At 41.5% G+C, this 20,087-nt stretch overlaps 2 protein-coding genes across 3 annotated transcripts; both read right to left on the bottom strand.

Moving 5' to 3' along the window:
• Positions 1–221: 221 nt before the first annotated feature.
• RPF2 (ribosome production factor 2 homolog) lies at positions 222–11,333 on the bottom strand. The gene is made up of 10 exons (XM_063151010.1): positions 11,256–11,333; positions 10,223–10,355; positions 9,392–9,429; positions 8,677–8,716; positions 6,801–6,882; positions 6,634–6,710; positions 6,215–6,314; positions 1,987–2,089; positions 929–1,073; positions 222–628 (listed from the first exon to the last, which is right to left on the bottom strand). Exons 1-10 carry the CDS (start codon positions 11,276–11,278, stop codon positions 449–451), a joined length of 921 nt encoding a protein of 306 aa, XP_063007080.1. The 5' UTR covers positions 11,279–11,333; the 3' UTR covers positions 222–448.
• A 1,899-nt stretch (positions 11,334–13,232) lies between these two features.
• On the bottom strand, positions 13,233–19,716 carry GTF3C6 (general transcription factor IIIC subunit 6). 2 transcript variants are annotated; one of them, XM_063151011.1, is made up of 6 exons: positions 19,637–19,716; positions 18,609–18,689; positions 16,279–16,342; positions 15,685–15,729; positions 15,437–15,550; positions 13,233–13,873 (listed from the first exon to the last, which is right to left on the bottom strand). In XM_063151011.1, exons 1-6 carry the CDS (start codon positions 19,700–19,702, stop codon positions 13,578–13,580), a joined length of 666 nt encoding a protein of 221 aa, XP_063007081.1. In that variant the 5' UTR covers positions 19,703–19,716; the 3' UTR covers positions 13,233–13,577. The 2 variants fall into 2 exon arrangements, with proteins under 2 accessions (XP_063007081.1, XP_063007082.1); XM_063151012.1 differs by having other exon boundaries at positions 15,437–15,547.
• Between the last annotated feature and the right edge of the window lie 371 nt (positions 19,717–20,087).

Here is a 20,087-nt window from a genome sequence, read left to right as displayed (position 1 = left end):
CCAGAGAAGCTGGGGATGACCCATCTCTGGAAGGGTTCAAGACCAAGTTGGATGGGGCCTTGAGCAGCCTGGTCTAGTACAAAACGTCCCTCCTTATGGCAAAGGGGTTGGAATCAGATGATCTTTAAAGTCCCTTCCAATCCACTCTGTGAAATTGTCCATGATATGAGTCACCTGTTTGACTCCCATACATTGTTAATACCAAGAAACAAACACTCAGCTTTGGAAAACTAAGAAAGTTGTATCATATTTTTTATTTTAAATAACCAAGCTCCATGTTAAAGCTCAATACCTCAGTGTTCCCTTTAAAATGACAAATTATTTAAAAGATTTTTTTGTTACAAAACTAAAGCTAACAGCAGCTCAATCTTTAATGTCTGACAATTTATATTACAACATATATACTAAATTTGAAAGCACTAAGAGTTCTGAAAACTGTCCCAGGCTGTCAAGCTGACTTTGACTTTTTGGGAGTAGCCCCACCATCTTGAGCTGACTTCTCTGCTGGCCTCTTTTTTAAGCCTTTCATTTTCCGTGTCTGCAGTTTGCTGAGATCCTGCCTCTGCATGTGGATTCGGCCGTAAGTTGTACCAAGCGCATCGTGGGAGATATTCTTTTTCTTCTTGGGCTGCAAGGGAAGAGCAATGTTAATAGTTCTGAGTACAGTCCCAGGGCTCTGGTGAGAATCAGGTGCCCAAAAGCAAGGCCTCATACACTGGTTGGAGGGACTAAGATTTGTGCTGTGTGTTCTGTGTGCTTCCAGAGGAGAGTCTGGCTGCCAGCTGAGCACCACAGAAGTGCTGTGGCCCCAGGAATGTCAGCTGGACTCGATGAAAGTAAGCTCTGGTCAAACACACAACAAGTAATACTTCAGCCTTTGCTCTTCTTCAGAGAGATCTGAAAGCAATGCCCTTCCCAAGGTACATACCTTCAGGCCTTTTGGCTGTTTCAAAGACAGCTTATAAAGGTCATCTGAGGCTAAATGTGTCCTCCTCATAACCAGATCTAATGAAGGTCCCATCTCTTCCAGTTCAATTCTGGGTATTTTACAGCCAGATTTCTTCAGAAGCACTCTAGGAGGAGAAAACCAATGAAAATCAACATTGTCCCCTGTGCCAGAGATTAATCCATCTTGCTTAACAGGTTATTCAATCCTGCAGTTCAAAATACTATTGTATTTTGGGAAGGCATCCATCAATAACAGTTTATAATAAATCAGTCCCATTACAATTTGAACACATCCAAAATATGACCTGACTAATGTAATTTTAAAATTTTTTTTTAATGGGACTAGTATAATCAGAATCACTTTTAAAACTCAGCTCCAGTACCCTGAAAGCCATATCACTTTTCAAAATCAAAACAGCACCCTGGGTATTATTAGACATAAAAAAATTCACTACAATTTACAGCAAAATAATCTGAGCACTTATCTGAGGAAGTGTTTTGGTTCTTTGTTTTTAAGAGTGAGGCTGATTAAAGTGATTTTATATTAAGAAAAATCAAAATCACATGGAACACAAGCTATGAATGTTCACAGTCTCCTAAGGTAGGGAGTGACTGTGAGGGTGAACACCAATGCAACAAGAAAGATTTCCTTCTCCTGCCTTTTCCTGGTTTTCCTTGTGCATCTCTGTCTGCAGCCTATCCCCCGTTCTTCCCTGGCAAACATCTAAGTGAGGAGAGTTGTAGAAATCAGCCTGAGAACAGACTAAGGCTGTCAAGTCTAAGACAGTACCCAGAATTCACTAAGTTAATTCACACCACCTTACTAACCAAGCCATATGAAAGAGCAATCCTGAGCCAGGAGGAGCTCAACAAGGAAGGAGGCAGCAGACCTAGGGCTTATGTGCTTGTCTTCTGCTGTACAAATTACACTGGAGCACCTCTCAACATTGCATGTTCTAAATGCAGCTCAAGCCAGTTCAATTTCACAATTAAGGTTTTGTACCAAAACCCAGACAAACAGATAAAAAAGATACTCACTTGTAGCTTCTCATGTAAATTTTCCCATCCACAGCTGTGAAATGCAGAACGTACTCTAAACCAGCCAGACGAATATTGGGCACAGTGGGACCTCTGAAGAAATCTGAGAGAGTATTTAAAAGGAATAAATGGCAGGTTCTTGGCTGAAAACAAAACCAACAGATACCTGTAACAAATTGGTGATGTGATGTGGGCCCATTCTGAAACAGAAATCTCAAGAAATAGCCCTTACTTCCAACTGCAGCCTGGCCGGTACACAGGACAGAAATTTAACATCGCACATTTTGGTGAATCCAAATGTGTGTGGATATCCTGACAGGAACTCAGTGACTTCCCAGAGATAATTTTGTAGGAATATACGTGCTACTTGTATATATACTTCCTGTATTAAGTGCATAGAAAAGAGCAAAAACACTTTCAGAGAAGTAACTTAGCATTATTGAGCTAATGGAAATAATTGCATGGGCTATTCTTTTAAATAGCCATCTCTAAAATCAGGGGGGGAAAATCACCTTATTTGGTGTTTAGGCCAGTCAAGGCTCAGACAAACACAGATCAGTACAGAGAAGCCATTTCCTCAGGTATCTGTTTAAAGACATCATTCAAACATAATACTTAAATCTTAATCATAGCCAGATTTGGAACAGTAGAAAGAGAGATCAAAACCAGTACACAGCAGAACAAAACTCCACCTATTCTTACCTACATTTTCTCTCTCTGACTTTGGGAAAAAGTTTAGATATAGAATTTCTTTCATATGTCTCTCACAACAAGGTACTCCTGTCCTCTATGTAAAGCAGTATTTGTCATTATGTCTATTGTTTTCTCTATTAATGTTTTCTCTATTAATAAGCAACACATCTATGAAAATAAGGCACTTCAAATATTTGCCCAGTTTGCAAAGAGAATGCTGAAATACAGGTTAAATACAAAATGGGCTGCCTCTAGCAAGATTCTTATATCAGGCTATGAAAATATACTGTGCAATCAGAGAGCCTGCAATGAGCACAGCAATCTGTCCAACATATGCAGAGGGTGGAGAAAGAATGTGACCTTGACCAAGGGAACAAGGTGTGCTAATAAACATGACAGGGCAATGCTGAAACATAGGAGAACAGCTAACAGATGCAAAACACATCACTCTTTTCTGCTCTGCCCTGCTTTCAGATCCCTTGGCTACTTGTCTTTTCCTTCACCTTTTTGAAAGAGTATAAGCACTGGAGTGCTTATACTCTTTGAGTTATCCAAAACACAGTTTGGCTGGCAAATAACAGATGGAGTCAGCCCAGGAAACTTTCTTGGTCAATTAAATACTCTCTTATTTCAAGTCTAACTTGTAGTTAGAGGAAAAGTTGCAAATAAAACATTTTGTTCACTCGTGGCATATTTTTTTCCCTTCAGTTAGTTCTCTGCAGGTACACAAGCTTACATTCACAGTGGTTTTATTGGCAACACCTCCCTTTCATATTTTCCTGTGGCATCATACATCTTTTTACCCACAGGATGATCGCTTCCCATAAACGCAGGTGGTCAGGAATTTGTTTCCTGGCAACACCAAACAGCTGCAGAAACCCTACACTTCAGTACACCCAGAGAGTTGAAGTCTTTTAAACATGCTCTTAATTTACAACTCTTGCTTTGGTTGGACTAGAGACTTGCTTTCTCCTTTCTTTCCATTCCTAGTTCTCTCTGCCCCTGGTCCTCAAACATGTTTCCAGAAAGTCTAATTTACTCTTTCATACAGAGAGCTTTTCAGGACCTTTCTATTTCCAGATTAAATTCTTAATTGATTTTGGAATGTAACTCCTTCTGTATCAATTTGTATCCAGAAGCTGGTAACACTGTATTCTATGTAGCTTTGGTTAGCATGAAAGCAGTTTAAACATTTCCCAGCCATCCCTTTCCTGGCCAGAAAAAGCTCTCAAATCCTTTCAAACACTCAAAGAGACTGTGTGAGGAAGGATGTTTGAAGACCAAAGGCGACAGCCAATTTAAAATTGCAGAAATCTGCAAACCAACATTTAGAAAGTGTATAAGCATGCCCTATAGTGGTCTGGCCATTTTTAGGATAAAATAGATGTGCAATAACAGAACTAACAACAAGCAGGCAGTGTTGTAAGAGTTGAAACATCTTATAGATGCAGGCATAAATAATTATTAGAATGTCATTAAATGCATTCCAAGACTTACATCATTTAAATGAACTACACTACCACTTGGAGACCAACGAAAACCAAAAGAGAAAAAGTGGTATGTCTTTCTCTTCCAGGTCTCTAAAGAAAATGCATCCATCATTTATTTCTCCTAAACAGCTTCTTCCACTTCACAGTTTACCCAGACTGTAGCATTAGGTTACCACGAAGACAATAATTCACCCTTGCCCTTAACTTTACCAAGAAACTGCTGTAAGATGATTGTCCAAACATACATAAGCCCTTTTGATGTCACAAAAGCCAGTGAAAGCTTGGTTGCTCCTCAGCATCACTGGCATCACTGCTTTGGCAACAAGAAGCTGTCAGCTATCTGATATTCCCTCTGGGATCCCAACAATACTGGTACAGCAACAAAATATTTGCAGCTGTTGTTATAAAGACATTCTTGTATCTTAGCAAGAGTAGCAGCTTAAGGCAGAAATGGAACAAATCACTTCTTCCTTATTGGTTAAGGGCAGTTTTGAAGCAGATCAGATTAATACCCAAACGATTTTAATTTGTGAGTGATACCTTCGGGCCTTTACTCTCCTTAACTTTTTTCTTTGACTATTGTTGTGCATCTGGGTATTTCACAGAACTCAGCAGCATAATTAAGACCTGGAGTACTTGGCATATGTTCAAGAAGAAAGATTGGGTGTGGAATACATTTGACTGCCAAGTCATTCATGGCTAATAAACAGGGGAGGAGAAAGGACAGGCGAACATCAAGAGAAAGAGGAAGGACTGCTCAGTTATTTGGCAACTATCTTACTAGGCACGTTTGCCATTTCAGCTGTTTGATCATGGGCTGTTTGAGCACATCTGGATGCCCAAAACTGTACAGATGCCTGAACAAGATACACTTCAGAAAATGCACCTGCTTCCTGTGTCAATACCCATTTACAGTGACAAGCATGCAGCAGCAAAACTTACTTATCTTTGTATTCAGGCATCTTCAAAGATGCACAAGCTCAGTTATCCCCCTTTCACCCATCCCCAAGAACCAATCAACTGTATTGAGAGGAAGAAAATTTACTCCTCTCCTGCTCCCTTTCAGTCTCATTCCAGATGAAACATCTTGCTTTAAGGAATAATACTAAGGAAAAAAAATCTCTTTTTTAGGGGGTCTGTTTTTAAAGAGCAATCTTTTACCCATTTGCCTAGAAATCTAGAAACCCAAGAAAGGAACTGAAAGAACAAGACTGCGCTTACTGGGCCAGGTTCAGTATTTTACCAGAACTTAAAAAAATAGACCAACAAAAAACCTAATCTACTTTTAGGAAAACTATTAAAAAGAAAGATCACTCCACCTACTTACTAGATCTAGTTTTGCCAAGCAAGAAGCATTTTTTCAGTGCCAAGAGATGCAATATCCTGTAACTTCTTTGTCTACATATAGCTTCTATAAAGCTACAATCTTCCAGAGCCTCCAACTTAAGGATAATAAAAAACTTCATGCCACATTGTTCCCTAAGCTCCAAGCCTACCTTAAAGTTAGGGCACAATTTATCTACAGCTGATTTCTACTGCAGGTGTTCTCTCCAAATATTCTAAACAATGGCATGCTTGTTAGAATTGGTGGAATTCCCAAGAAAAACTGCTTTCAACACAGAAATAGAAGCTGAATTAGACTGAATTGACTTTTCTGTAAACAAAAAACATCCCACTTTCTGAACTTAATCCACTGATTTTAATTTAGATACTTCAAAACATTTGGTTAGAAAAGTGAAACCCAGTACAATTATAAGAAAAGTACATTTTGGAAAACCAAGTTTTCCCACAACCTAAGTAATGAATTCAAGTGAATATGAAGTTTCATCTTCAGAGTCTTTTAGGACATTCTTTTTTCCTCCCTTTAAAAGTCATTACTATTAGTTAACTTTAATTTTATGTGACATGAAACCTACAAGTGTTAGTTCTTGTTTTCCTTCTGTGCTGAACATAAGCAAGCATTTATTGACAAACCACCTTTTCCCAACAGATCACATTATTACAGATCCATGCAATCCTACTGCCCAAATAATCAAAATACTGACCAATAAGCAGGCTCTTCAGTCTTCTGTATTCTTCATTCACATCAAACATGTCACCAGCAAATATCAACATAGGTTTTGTCCCTTCAGGACACTTACTGTTCTGTGGAATAAGAATTTTAAAATAACAAAAATTCACACAGTTAGGGAACATATAATTGATTTAATAGCTGGCCAGTCATTCAACACTGAAAGAAAAACTGCTGTGACCTGTCATCAACAGGGACAGAATAGACTAACGAAACTACATTAAAAAGCAGAGCATAAAATTAACATTCTGGAGTACACAAATTGACAATCCTCATATACTGCATTAAACACTTCTATTAAACACTGTGATTCATTTCAGGGAACGGAAGAAATTGCAACCAAAAAACTCCACCAGTAGGTGTCGCTGAAATACTGAATTAGCAATTCCTTACCTTGATATCTTTTAGGGCTACAAACTTCTCAACGCCCAGCTCAATCATGTCTAGCACGTGGTAGTCAAACATGCGACCTGTGAGAGTAAAAAAGAAAATCCAGCTATTTAAATACTCACTGAAAACTACACCTACCATCCCAAAAAAAGCCAAGTGAGATTTATTACCTATTATCAGGTTGTTAGGTCGCTTCTTGTTGTGAGATCCAAAGAGAAACAGAGAACAATCTGATTTCTTGGAAAAAAACTCCTGCAATTGAAGAATATAATCAAACTTTTGAGTTGCAGTTCACAGGGTTTAAAACATTCTGCAAAGGCATACGGCATAAACATATGGGTTTAGGAGCTACTTAATGAGAACAACTGCAATTACCAGAATAGTTTTGACCATGTAATGAGTGTTTTTCAGCATTTATGTTAAACTGACAGCTGGATTCAAGATTGAAATAATTTATTTTTTTATTTACTATTGCATCTTAAAATACAAGTCAGGCAATTTTTTCTTGCTATTTTATCTATTACCCTTTCTTGTAATTCCTAGTTATTTGATTTTCCACAAGATACTTTCAACCTCTTCTCCTTGCCTGACAAGTAAGTATTGTCAAGCTGGCTACCATTTTAATGTCTCACTGTAGTTTCCCACCTAAGCTTTATGCAGCATATTGACCTTGTCTGACAGCTTCTGAACAGCCAGTTAATTCCCTCAACAGCCAGGCTAGCAACATCTGCACTTGGCACAGGAGCCCTGCTACAGAGCAACTTCATGTCAATTTATTATTCAAGACTAAGATGCTACTTAAAACCAAGCCAGTGGTGACTATCACAGAGATCTTTTCTCCAGGAGGAACAGATTAGAGAACTTACTATGGTACAATGTCCACAGCCAACATTACAGCAGTTCTTTCTAAAGATGTCCAGCTCCAAAGTCTTTTTATACACTTCTGCCTCCCAAGGCAGCTCCTCTTCTTGTGTATCAAGAGTGACATAAACACAGAGAACTTACCCAGTGCTTCCCACAAGCACTTGGCACTTGTGAAGCACACAAGGACATTTCATCTCCCATTCCTGCAACAGCAGCAGCTCAGAGAGGACACTGCAGCTCTGACCCTCTGGGAGGTCAGAGAGACACTTGCAGAGGCTGGACTAATTGCATGTACAAATCACACAGCTCAGCACCGAGTTTTGCCACCAGATCCCTGAGAAATGCTGACTCTAGACAGGCCAAGAGCAGAGCAGAGGGGACTCCCCTTGAAACATGTGCTCATACAGCTCTGTTAGTCACTGTGTGTTGATATCTCTGCACTCTCTAAAAGCTGCATATTTTATTAAAGAGATGTAAAAAACTCAAATTCTTTGAATGTGCCCTGCAAATATGCAACAACACACAAATTGAAAAACTGCCCTTTAAAAAAAAGCCTCTAGCCAGCCAGCCATTCAGGATTGCTGCTAAAGGATTGAAAGGGGCTTGGTGAGCTTTTCCACCAGCTCCCTGGGCACCCTTGATGGATCCCATGTAGCCCCATAGACATGTGTGTCTGAGTGGTCTAGGAGGTCACCAACCATCTCTTCCTGCATTATGGGGACTTCACTCTGCTCCCTGTCCCTGTCTTCCAGCTCAGGGTACCCAGAGAGCAACTGATGTTGCTATTATAGGCAAAGAAGGCATTAGGCACCTCAGCATTCTCCTCATCCTTTGTCCCCGTGTTTCCCTCTGCACCCAGTAAAGGATGGAGATTCTCTTTGGCCCTCACTTTGCTGGTGATCTAATTGCAAAAACATTTTTTATTGTCTTTTATGGCAGTAACCAGATTAAATTCTAGTTGGGCTTGGACCCTTCTAATTTTCTCCCTGCATACCCTCACAACATCTTTGTGGTCCTCCTGAGTGGCCTGCCTCTTCCAAAAGCAATAGACTCTCTTTTTACCCCTGAGTTCCAGCAAAGCTCTATGCAGACAGGCTATTCTTCTTTCCTGATGGTTCATCTTTTGGCACACAAGGATAGCCTGCCCCAAACTGTTGTAAGAGAAAAATTGTTTATACTTACCAATGATGTTTGGTCCTCAAAAGGCCTGGTAATATTTTTCCTGAGAGGAGGAGAAAAAAACAAGTTAGAAACAAAAACAAAACAAACAAAAATCCGAAACAAAACAAAAACACACAAAACAAAAACAAACAAAACCAAAAAGCCCAGAACAGGCCCAGATAATAATTTCTTATTAATTCTCTGATAATAAAAAGTTTTGCATTCTACCACAAACTCCAGCAGTAAAGGCTCAGTTTGAGTTCAAATCACAAGTCCTATGACTACTGCCAGGAATGCCTCAGTGCCATCTCTGCCATTCCAAGTACTTTCCTCCACATTTCCTGTCTCCTGGGGCCTGACCTGCAGAACACCACCACCACTACCACCAGTGACACTATGAGTAAATGCCTTTGCCTGCTCATTCATTAAATTTAGACAGCAATTTACAGTTGTTTCTGCACTACATTCATGCAGACACTGGGTTCCCATTTTGAACAAGACTTAGAGCTGAATCCTGCTCTGTACCAGCTGCCACAGAACAGGGCTCAGCACCAATGCTGATCTCAGGTAGCTTGTTCCCAGTCTATTGAAAATTATGATCAGTCATCTTCTGCACCCTGGACATTGTTCAAGGCCCCAGGCTATCCTGAATGTCTATTCATGCCCTGAAACTACCCCAAAATAAAAGCTGTTTGTCTGCCAGAAGACTCAAAGATGTCAAAGTCAGATCCCTTACCTTTTATACAGTACAGCAAAAGGCTTCTTCACAGCATACTGCAAAACACAAAGTTTAACACATGTCACCTCTAAAACATGTACAGCACTGCTGTTTTTACAACCCAACAGTTTACAGGAACATGTGAAACAGTAACTATGCAGAGCAGCCTAGAAGAAGGTACCTCAAAAGGCCTGCTCACCGTAATACCCTTTGAGCTGGTGACAATCTTGTTTCCAAATTAATTGCACAAGAAATTATTTGTAGAAACTGAGAAATAAAAAAATAATTGAGAAACAGCTGAAATCAAAGCAATCCCTCTGCTTCTAAGGGGCATAAGGAAAAACAGGGAGAGAACAACAACTTGATTGTAGAAGCATAAAAGAATAGGAAAACAACAAAGCAAAGAGAAAACAAGTGTAGGAACACCTATAATATTTTGAGGTATAGAGTTAGGAGACACATTTGGTAACTTAGTTTTAGGAGAGGCTGAAAGCTCCCTATCAATGCACAAAGTCAGCTTACAGGATTCTGGGATATGACTTAGCTGTGTGATACAGTCCCAGTTCTGTACCTAATCCTCTTAATCCTCTTGTTTTCAAACAGACTTGGCAGCACTTCACTTATACACTAGACAATTGGGAAAAAATAAAAGAGCAAGCTCAACATTTCTGGCAAAGAAGAAACTGGAAGAAAGCAATCTTCCTTAAGAAGTAGGTAATGACACCTTTGGAGTACTGGCCATTCTGAGATCTGGGGTACAGAGAGAGTATGAAAATACTGATAGTGCAGCAGAGACAGAAAATTGTAAGAAAGAGAGAGGAAGGTTGCATGCTACATCCAACAACTTACAATGTCTTTAAGCACTTCGGTCACTGTTAAATTTGCATTTCCTCCTTTTATGAGCATAGCATTTTTTGTATTTTCATTTAGCTTGGGTTCTCTCTTCTCAAGAAATCTTTTTGCTCTCTTAGTTTTTGGCTTTCTGTAAGAAATTAAAAGTTAAAAACTTAATATATGTAACAAGACTTGACACTACAGAAAACGGTGAATCCAAACAAGAATTGTTTCAATGTAACTTGTTTCAATGACTCAAACTAATCCCAACCTGCAGAATAACAATCAATGCCAAAAGCCCTGTGTCAGGTGAATGGGAGAAGAGAACAAAGTTCCTCAAACACCACCAACAGCCCCCAAAAGAAAAGCTGTTGTCAGGAACCAGCGAGGAAGGCTGAGCACCATCCAGGTGAAACACCGCAGCCTGCGCAGGGGCACAGACCATACACACATCAGTGCTACGTGGCTTAACAATTACAGCTCTCCACTAGATTATCTTCTCAGTAAAGCATTAGTTTTATTTTCTTCTTTAAAACAAACAATACCCCCCCCCCCACACACAGGTATCCTAGCATCGTCGGGGTGGAACGGCGCTCTGGAGATCCTTGAGTCCAACCCCCTTGCCAAGGCAGGGTAACCTGGAGCAGGTGCCACAGGAACGTGTCCAGGTGGGCTTGGACTGTCTCCAGAGAGGGACACTCCAGGATGTCCCTGGGCAGCCTGTTCCAGCGCCCTGTCACTGTAAAGGAGTTCCTCCTCACGTTGAGGTGGGACTTCTGCTGTTTTAGTTTATGGCAACTGCTCCCCATGCATCACTGAAACTTCAGAAATGAATTCTCTGAGGTGTGTGCAAACACAGAGATTCAACGCCAGCTTGTCACCGCGGTTATTTTAAGTCACCAACTGAGCAAGGGCTGTTTGGCCACCACTAAAAAGACGGCGGCGCTCGGCTTCCTCTCCCCCGCACGTTTTCCATGAGGCTCCGGCAGTGCATCCCGCCCGGGCCGCCGCCCGTCCCGTTTCCCGGAGCGGTTCCCGGCACACTCACACCACCCGATCCAGCGCATCCATCGCTGCCCTCACGTGCGGAACGCCGCGCCGGAGCCGCCGCGCGCGTCACATCCGCCGGCAGGGCGGGGCGGGGCACGGCGCATGCGCGGGGCGCGGCTCCGCGCCATCGTCCCACGGGGCGGGGGGGAATTCCTGCGGGGAGCGGCTGAGGGCGCTTGGGCTGTTCGGCCTGGATCGGTGGTGGAGGCTGAGGGGAGACCTCATCGCAGTCCGCCACTTCCTCCTGAGGGGAAGAAGAGGGGCAGACTGATTTCTGGTGACCAGGACATGAGGGAATGGCCTGAAGTTGTGTCAGGGGAGGGTTAGGTTGGATATCAGGAAAAGGTGGTTTCACCCAGAGGTTGTATGGTTGCAAAAGTTAGGGTTAACAGTAATAGGAACAAAAGCTCGACCATTAGAAATAACACTTAAAATTAATGTACTCATTGCATGTGATATACATAAAATGTTTTCAAAAAATAATACTGATTACCAGATAAACTAGAACAAAGAAACAGCTTCAGTGTAATGCTGAAAGAAAAGGCTGAGAAGGCAGAGAAGGCAGAAACCAATGCTGTTGGAATACTCCTTGTACATGGGGAAAAAACCTCCCATACATACTGCTAGACCAAGTAACCAGTTAGCAAAACATGGGAGAGTTGCTGTGTTTGCACTCTGCCAGAGAGCAAACTCCCGAAGCACGTCTCTGTTCTCGGTGGCTGAAGCAGCCATAGCAAGAGCCCTCCCTGCAGGAGGCTCAGCTGCCACCGAGCGCACCACAAACCCTCCCTCCGGCACTCAAGAGCCTGTGTATTCCCAGGATCATTATTCCAGTTATAATTGTCCTCTGTCTATCAGCACCACACAAATCAAGCGTGAATGATGATGTTTTTAAACTTCCATGATTACAGTTAAATCCAGAGGGATGGCTGTGCGGTCTCCCAGAAACCTCAAATGCAACACCACCATGAGAAATATCCACACCCAGGCTGAAGGCACACAGAGCATGTTCCCTTTCCTTCCTCTCCCTGCCTCCCTTTCCCCTAGGATTCAAGTTGCTTCTACACAGAAAAAAAAAAAGGGAATAATGGGATTGATGGTTTGAAACTGTTACTGTTTTAATGACTTCTCTTTACTGATGCTGTGCTGTGAACAACGCTGTGGGTGAGCTTCTCCTCTGCTCATTACCAATTAAGGTATTACATAATCATACTGGAATTAATCAGGTGTTCTCATTCTCACAGCACTGTTGCAGTTACACTGTTTTGAGGGAGGCAGAGAAAGGTAGGAAAGAAGAAGGGTCAGTGAGAAAATGTCTTCTGTTTTAAAATTGTTGTGCTTTTGAAAACATTATCCCGAGTGCACCACACACTCAACTGTGATAAAGAACAGTGTGTGGCAGAACTAATGATGTAGCAGTATCAACCCACAGACTAGCTAGGCAGCAGAATACAATCACACGGACTAGTCTGGGAACCACTGATGCATGGGTACAGGATCCTAAGCATAGAACCCTTCAGGAAAATGCCAAAGAGGAAGATTAGAGATAAGAAGTTACTGTGAGGAAAAAGAAAAACGAGGTGACCGCATTTCCTTTTGTATAACACGCATTGTATTATACAGAAAATGGGGGAAGCAGTGTGACAGATGCCTCTTTAAGACATGGATTTAATTTGCTGACAAGTTTGCAGAGGTTTTCAAGGCCTGAGTGGAAAAGCCCTGACCAGCTTGCCCTGAATTTCAGTGTTGATCCTATTTTACATCGGAAGCTAGATGAGAGACCCCCTAAAGTCCCTTCCCACATGGAAGATTTCTAAACTCCTTCAAGGAGACAAAGGACACTAGAAAGAATCTAAACTAAGCAATTTGAGGAGCATTCAATAAGCCACTTACTTGATTTGTTTTCTTTCAATAACTGCAGTACAAGAGCAGACAGAGTATGTGGCTGAATACGACACACAAGGTGAAGCCATAGTTGAAAAATTCAGGTCTTTATTTTAAACAATGGTGTTTCTTTCTTTTTACAAAATGTTTCAGACTGTACAATACATCAGCATTTTTCTAAGCTAGGAGTTTCTTTTAATTATGTAACCACTTCCACTTGTCCAGTTTTGAGGTAGTGATACATACATTTCCAGTCAGTAATTTTAAAAAACAATTAAGCCCTTCCCACTATAATTCAAACACAAAAGCAATGCACAAGAACATAATGTCTGTTTTTCCACTATCCATTTTTCAGAGCAGGTGGAAACCATGTCATGGTCTATAAAGGTTGGCCCATTAATTCTGTGAAGAAGTCCTGAAAAGATCAGATTTAGTATCATGGAGGTACATCCTCTAAGGCAGCATTTCCAGAAGGAGATTGCTCTGCCCCAGAAGCAGAGCTGTCAGGCAAAGGAACAGGGGCATCCATTTCCAAGTTGGGCTGCTTTTCCAGGTCACAGTTCATGTTAGAATTGCCTTGGCCACTCACCTCTCCCTCTGACTCTTCAGTCAATTTATCTTGGGCCTGAGCTGACTCCTCAGAATCATCCTTTTCAGGCAGAAAACTGCAAATCATATTAAGCCTGCTGTAGGAAAAATCTCTGTCCTTGATCTGCAACCACTCTACTCCACCTGATGTAAAGAAGGAAAATTCTATTAGTGACAAAAGGAGTTAACAGCAGTTTTTAACTTAAGTTCACTGTTATTAAGGCTGAGCCAGACCAAGATCAAAGTAAAAGAACCACTTAGAATAGAAAGATGTGCATATTCCTCTCCTATTACTTTTCACATACCCATTTACTACTTCTCATAGTCAGAAAATACAATGCAGGGCTAAAAAGATCTTTCCTCTGATCCAGTGTGGCAGTTCCTGTTGTATTTAGGTGTCTGATGCCACTCTCAGGCTCTTAAAATAACTTAGACATTAATCAAAATGCAGAGAAAATATTTCACGAATGCAATGAAGAGAATAGAATATTTGTTCACCTAAATATTAGATCTTCAGGCAATAGGTAATGACAACAGAGATAGGACACAAGTTCTTGCACTCTCTTTAACTCAAGTGTAACAATAAGTTGGAACAATGGGTTGAAATCAACCCCAAATAGAAATGGGATTCCAGTCCCATTTTGATTTTTACTCAGTACATGTTGTCAGTTCTCAAGATGTTACAGTTACTCTGTATGCACAAGTTAAATTCCTGTCATGGTAGAGAAACAAAGTGGTTTTCAGTACTTATCAGCAGTACTGCTGCTCCAGAATAAAAAAGGCCTTTGTATTAAGCAAAATACTCTCTAGTCTCAATTTAATATTACTTAGACTAGCAAAATAATGCTTTCAGTTTAACATTACATAATTAATTCTACAGAGAGAAGTGGTACTTGGTGGTGATAGGAATGCTGATATTTGGTTAGATTCTAATTGACATTTCATTTTATACCTCCTATGGCCAGTGTCCTGCTGACTGCTCATATTTAAGGTAAAATGGCTATATATTCTTAAAATATGAAGCAGTAACACTGACTTGAGTGAAAAAAAGAAGCAAAAAGCAGTAGGTCAGTTCTAATGAATACTGCTATACATAGTAATACTATACAGTATATATAATACTATTTGACTACATAGTCAAACACGGTATTTGGCTATGTAAAAGTTCTGACTTCTGTACAAAAAAATAAATAAAGCAAACATATGAACCCCAAGTTCTGCCTGCAGAATGAAAATCAATATAAATAGGTCTTCTAAGTACGTCTTTGCAAGCAATTTACATTCATTTCCATTTAACTGTAAATTCATTAAGTGCAATTCAGTTCTTTTCAACAATTACAGAGATTCAGAATGTCCTTAGAAAAAATTATGGAAGTAGGGAAAAAAAAATTCAAGAAAGAACAACTAAACAGCACCTCTGATTTTGAAACTTCTAGATGACAGAAGAATGTCCCATGGAGCATCAGTGTATGTTTTCCCTGCTCTTACACTTCTTTGTATTCATCTCCTAGTAGCGATTTCTGGAGGCAGCACTGGTCAGAAATGTATTTAACTTTTTAATTTAAATATACACATATGGTGCCTAAAGAAGCAAGTTCCTTTAACTTCCTGCATGGTCTTGAATCAAACACTTAATAAAGGCTGACTCTCCTTGTGGATTAAGCATAATCCACTCATGTCCACATGCATAAGAGCAGAATCACTCACCAACATTCTCTTCTCCTTCCTTCTTTTCTGTCAGAAGGGTCCGTGTCATGTTCAACTTCTTCACTGTGTGGCACTTGTACTTCAGCTGTACTTTTTGGTTGCCTTCTGCATCTACTAAGAAGAGAGGAGAAAAAACAATACCCAAACCTCAATCATTATAGTGAATTCCACTGGCAACTGAAACAAGATAAATATTTTTAACCTCCCCAGCTACTGAAACAAACAGAACATCAAATCACAACAATTACCTTGCTCTGTGTTTTCTTCAAAAACCACACAGGTTCCCAAGGCATCTATGAAAAACAAAGTGAGAAAGTTTTAGAGACTAATTTGTATCAGCTGCAGGCAATGCATCCACTGGGCCAGCTGCGGGAATGTCCTGACTTCCAGCCCCTCACAGAGGCACAGCACTGTTCAGGAACTCAGAGCAGGCAGGAGTGTCACAGTCATTGGGATCACTACAAAGGAGGGTCCCAGACCATTTTCTCCCAGACCAGTGTTGTCACCATAGAGCAAATGAAAGAACTACAGATTGCACAACGTGCCAGTCCTGCTCACACAGGAGACAGCAGCACTTGAAGGCATTTTATATCCCACATTTTTGTCTGCAGTAATACTGGCTGATGCACCCCAGTCAGCTTCCACACGTACCTTCCCTAGAAGTACCATGGATGCATGGCTAACTCAGCAGTGAGCTCAGACTGCTGCTGCTCTGCATGGTGTTATACAACTGCCCACAACTACAGCATCTCACAGGACCAACTGCACAACACCACCTGATGTTAAGGAAGTTCCTTGGGTCACGTGAAAGGGAGAGATTGGATTCACATAAGTTCTCCTACCTTCATATTCTCCTGCAAATACATATCTGTCCACTTGTAAAATGGGCCTCTCTGTCTCTATTCCCTATGTAAAGAAGGAAAAAATTGCATAATGTCAGGTCTGTATTAGCCCAGGTGCATTTCTCACTGTAAGACCAGCAAAGACAGACATAGCAGAATTTAGATTATATCAATTCCTCATCACACATGTTTCTTTAAGTATATTAAATACAAAAAAAAACCAGATTATACTCTTTTAGTAATCTTAATAAAACCTAGTACAGAACAGTATAGAATATGCTCTAATATATTAAAACGAGTTCAGATAAAATGGTAGCCAATAGTCTATTTAAGTTAAAGTACTGTTACTTCCTCTAGGAAATTAATGTAACCTGCATTTCAAATTAACAAAAATTTAGGTGTTTGCATGAAGATTATGTTATTTTCTAAGCTTCAACTAATACAAGTTCTAGAAAGTGAAATAACTTTAAAATAACTTCTTCAGACAGGGCGAAGAAGTCCAGCATAAGGCATTACATCAGCACCAGAAGTGCCACTGCAGGTCACAGAAGCTTCTGTGATTACTGTGTGTCTCTGTTGTGAAGGGGCTGGAAATTGTTGCTACCTTATATTTTTTTAAACAAGGAGTGGAAGAGTAAGGAAGCACTTCTGTCAGCTCATTCCCTTCCTCTAGAGCACAGGTTTTCCAAATACAAAAGCCAGCATCCCATTTTTCTTATATAATATATATGTACATACTGTATTTTGATAAAAATCAATGTCTGAACAGAAGACACTAATTAAAGCAAAATGTCTTTGAATAGTACCTTGTGAACATCAGAATTATTCAGGACATGAAGACAAGCGCTTGCTAAAGGTTTTGAAGATAAGGTATTACATGGTAAATTGCATAAAGTACAGAATATCACACAGGTTAATATGAATTTGTGCCATTTTCCTCTTATATATTTCTGTGTTTCAAAAATACAAGATCAACAAGATTGAAGCTCTGGGATTCCCTTTCTTCTGCATAAATTGAGAACACAAATAACACTAAGCTATCACACAGAACATATTTTTGTGGGTTTTTTCCTTCTACAAGAAATAAATGCAATCAATAACACATCAGTACTAAACAATAGCATTATAGGGGTTTTACAGTCAAAATTTTATTTCTTTGGCTGATTTGCATTCCTTTGTGGACCATGCAGACTTGGAGATGTCTTCCCCTGATGCCACCAGCGACACAGAAAACTTGCTAAACACAGTAACACAGAGCAGACACTTTAATTAAAGTGTTAACAACAGCTGTCTCTTAGGAAAAGTCCCAAGGAATGCTTACTCTGTGGAGTGAACTCAAGTAGATATGGATACAAGTAGGACACAGCACGGATACTTTAACCTTTCACTAGTAACATTACAAGGGAATCACAAAGCACAACATGTGAAAGAATCCCACCAGCAGCACTGCAGCGTCTGCAGCCATTCAGCCATCAGTATGAATGATACATGTAACATTTCAAGAGAATGAGATCAGCACAAGGGGGGAAACCTGCATATCCATCTAAGGATGAATATTTCATGAATTTTGATTGTATTTCTACTTCTGAGACATTCAGAATTGACTACCACCCATCTATTGTGATCAGTAGCACGCTCAGATGTTCTCTTCCATCTTTTCAGCCTATAATAAAGGTCTACTTTGAGAAAGTACAAGTGCTGCTGATTTGCAAATACTATCTATACAACTCTCATAGCCTACATAAGTTTTGAAGGGCAAATAAAATCTGTCCTATACACATAAAGTGATTAAAAAATTCAAAAGGAACAGGACAGGGAAACCAGCTTCTTACAACAACCTTCCAGTGAAGGAAACATCCAAAACTGTTCATGAAAAGCTTAATACCCAGTTATCCTTTACAAAACTTGAACTTGCCAGGACACATCTGCAAAAAGCCCCATTGTAAATACAGTGCAAAACTTAAATATTCTGCTTTACCTGTCTGCTGTTTTCCAGTTATTCGAATAAGTGTGATTAACATTTATGGGGTTTTTTAACATGTGCAATACATAATTTAAAGAAAAATTAACTTAGAACTTGAAATCAGAGTAGATACTGGTCCAAGCTTATATATACTTCTGAACAAGTTTCCTTATATTTATGCAATAATATATTCAAAGACTTTATGCTGTTTCTGAGAGCCCACAACATGCAGCCAAGCACAGCATACATAATTCTCTATCAAAGATTTGATCTAATGTTATTACATCAAAAAATTTAGAAGCAGCCTCACTCCCTTGTTCACATCCATAATAACTTACCCCTTTCCTATTGTGCTGTAATCACTCACCAAAATCTTGCACTTGTTTTCACATTTTTCTAGGAAGTCTGAATCAATAATTCCTGATAGCTCAACCATGACCAGTTGCTCCTACAAGAAAAGTTGATCATATACAGCTATAACAGATATGACAGAACTCAAGGGGAAAAATGCCTCCCTGAAATCAATCTTTACCAATAAGAACAGCATACAAAGACACAGCCTTTCAGCATAAGCAGACCCCAAAGTGGAGTTTATGCTGCATTTTGTCAAGAGACAGAACTCTTGTAATACCCAGGGAAATTTCGTGACTCACTATTCCTTGAGACACCTGTTTCACACCGGAATTTCCTGGTCTTTTCTTCCCAGCGAGCAAGGGGGAGCACTTTTTTCACCCTTGGAAAACGAGCATCAGTATGGCTCTGGGGAGATCCTACACCACCCTCCAGTACCTAAAGAGGGCCTACAAGAGAGCTGGAGAGGGACTTTTTACAAGGGCCTGTAGTGACAGGACAAGGAGTAAGAGATTTAAATCGAGAGTGGGTTTAGATTAGATACTGAAATTTTCATTAATGAATTATTTTTTTTTTTACTGAGGGGAGAGGTGTGGCACTGGAACAGATTGCCCAGAGAATTTGTGGATGCCTCATCCTTGGAAGTGTCCAAGGCCAGGCTGGATGACGCTTTAAGCAACCTGGTCTAGTGGAAGGTGTCGCTACCCATGGCAGGGATTTGGAACCAGATGACTTTTAAAGGCCCTTGCAACCCAAATCCTTCTCTGATTCTGTGATTTTATAGCAATAGGAAGCGACATAAACTGCAAGTGCGCTCTCTAAGCACGCCATTTTCGGGGAAGCCCGAGGAAGAACAGCCAGAACCCCACAGCACGGCTGTGGGGACTGAGAAACCCTCCGGCCCCAGGGAAACACGCTCTGTCCGCGGGCGGCCCCTCTCCCTGCCTCCCCTCCGGCCGGGCGGAGCGGGATCGGGCCACGCCCCGCGGGGGGCCGGACCCTTCCCCAGGGTTGGGGATCGCCCCGGTGTCGGCATCCACCAACCTCCACTTCGTCCTCCTCAGCTCCGTCGCTCCTCCCGCCCTCGCTGCCCACCGCCGCTGCCGCCATGTCGCCAGAGCCCGCCCCGCGCCCGCCTCAGCGCGCACCACGTGGGGCCCGCACGGCCATCTTAGAGCGGAGCGGCCCCGCGGCTGGAGAGGGGCGGTGCCGCTCCTCCTTCGGCGCCGCTCTGCCCTCGGGGCCGCGCCGCCCTCAGCGCCGTTCCACCCTCAGCCCCGCGCCGCCCTCATCACCGCTCCGCCCCCAGCACCGCTCCGCCCCTAGCACCGCTCCGCCCTCAGCACCGCTCCGCCCTCAGCACCGCTCCGCCCTCAGCACCGCGCCTCCCTCAGCACCGCTCCGCCCCCAGCACCGCTCCGCCCCCAGCACCGCGCCGCCCTCAGCACCGCTCCGCCCTGGGGTCCGAGCCTCCCTCAGGGCCGCGCCGCGCACT

This window comes from Melospiza melodia, chromosome 3 (assembly GCF_035770615.1).
Source record: "Melospiza melodia melodia isolate bMelMel2 chromosome 3, bMelMel2.pri, whole genome shotgun sequence".
Classification (NCBI taxonomy): domain Eukaryota; kingdom Metazoa; phylum Chordata; class Aves; order Passeriformes; family Passerellidae; genus Melospiza; species Melospiza melodia.
This window is presented reverse-complemented; position numbering and strand designations above follow the sequence as displayed.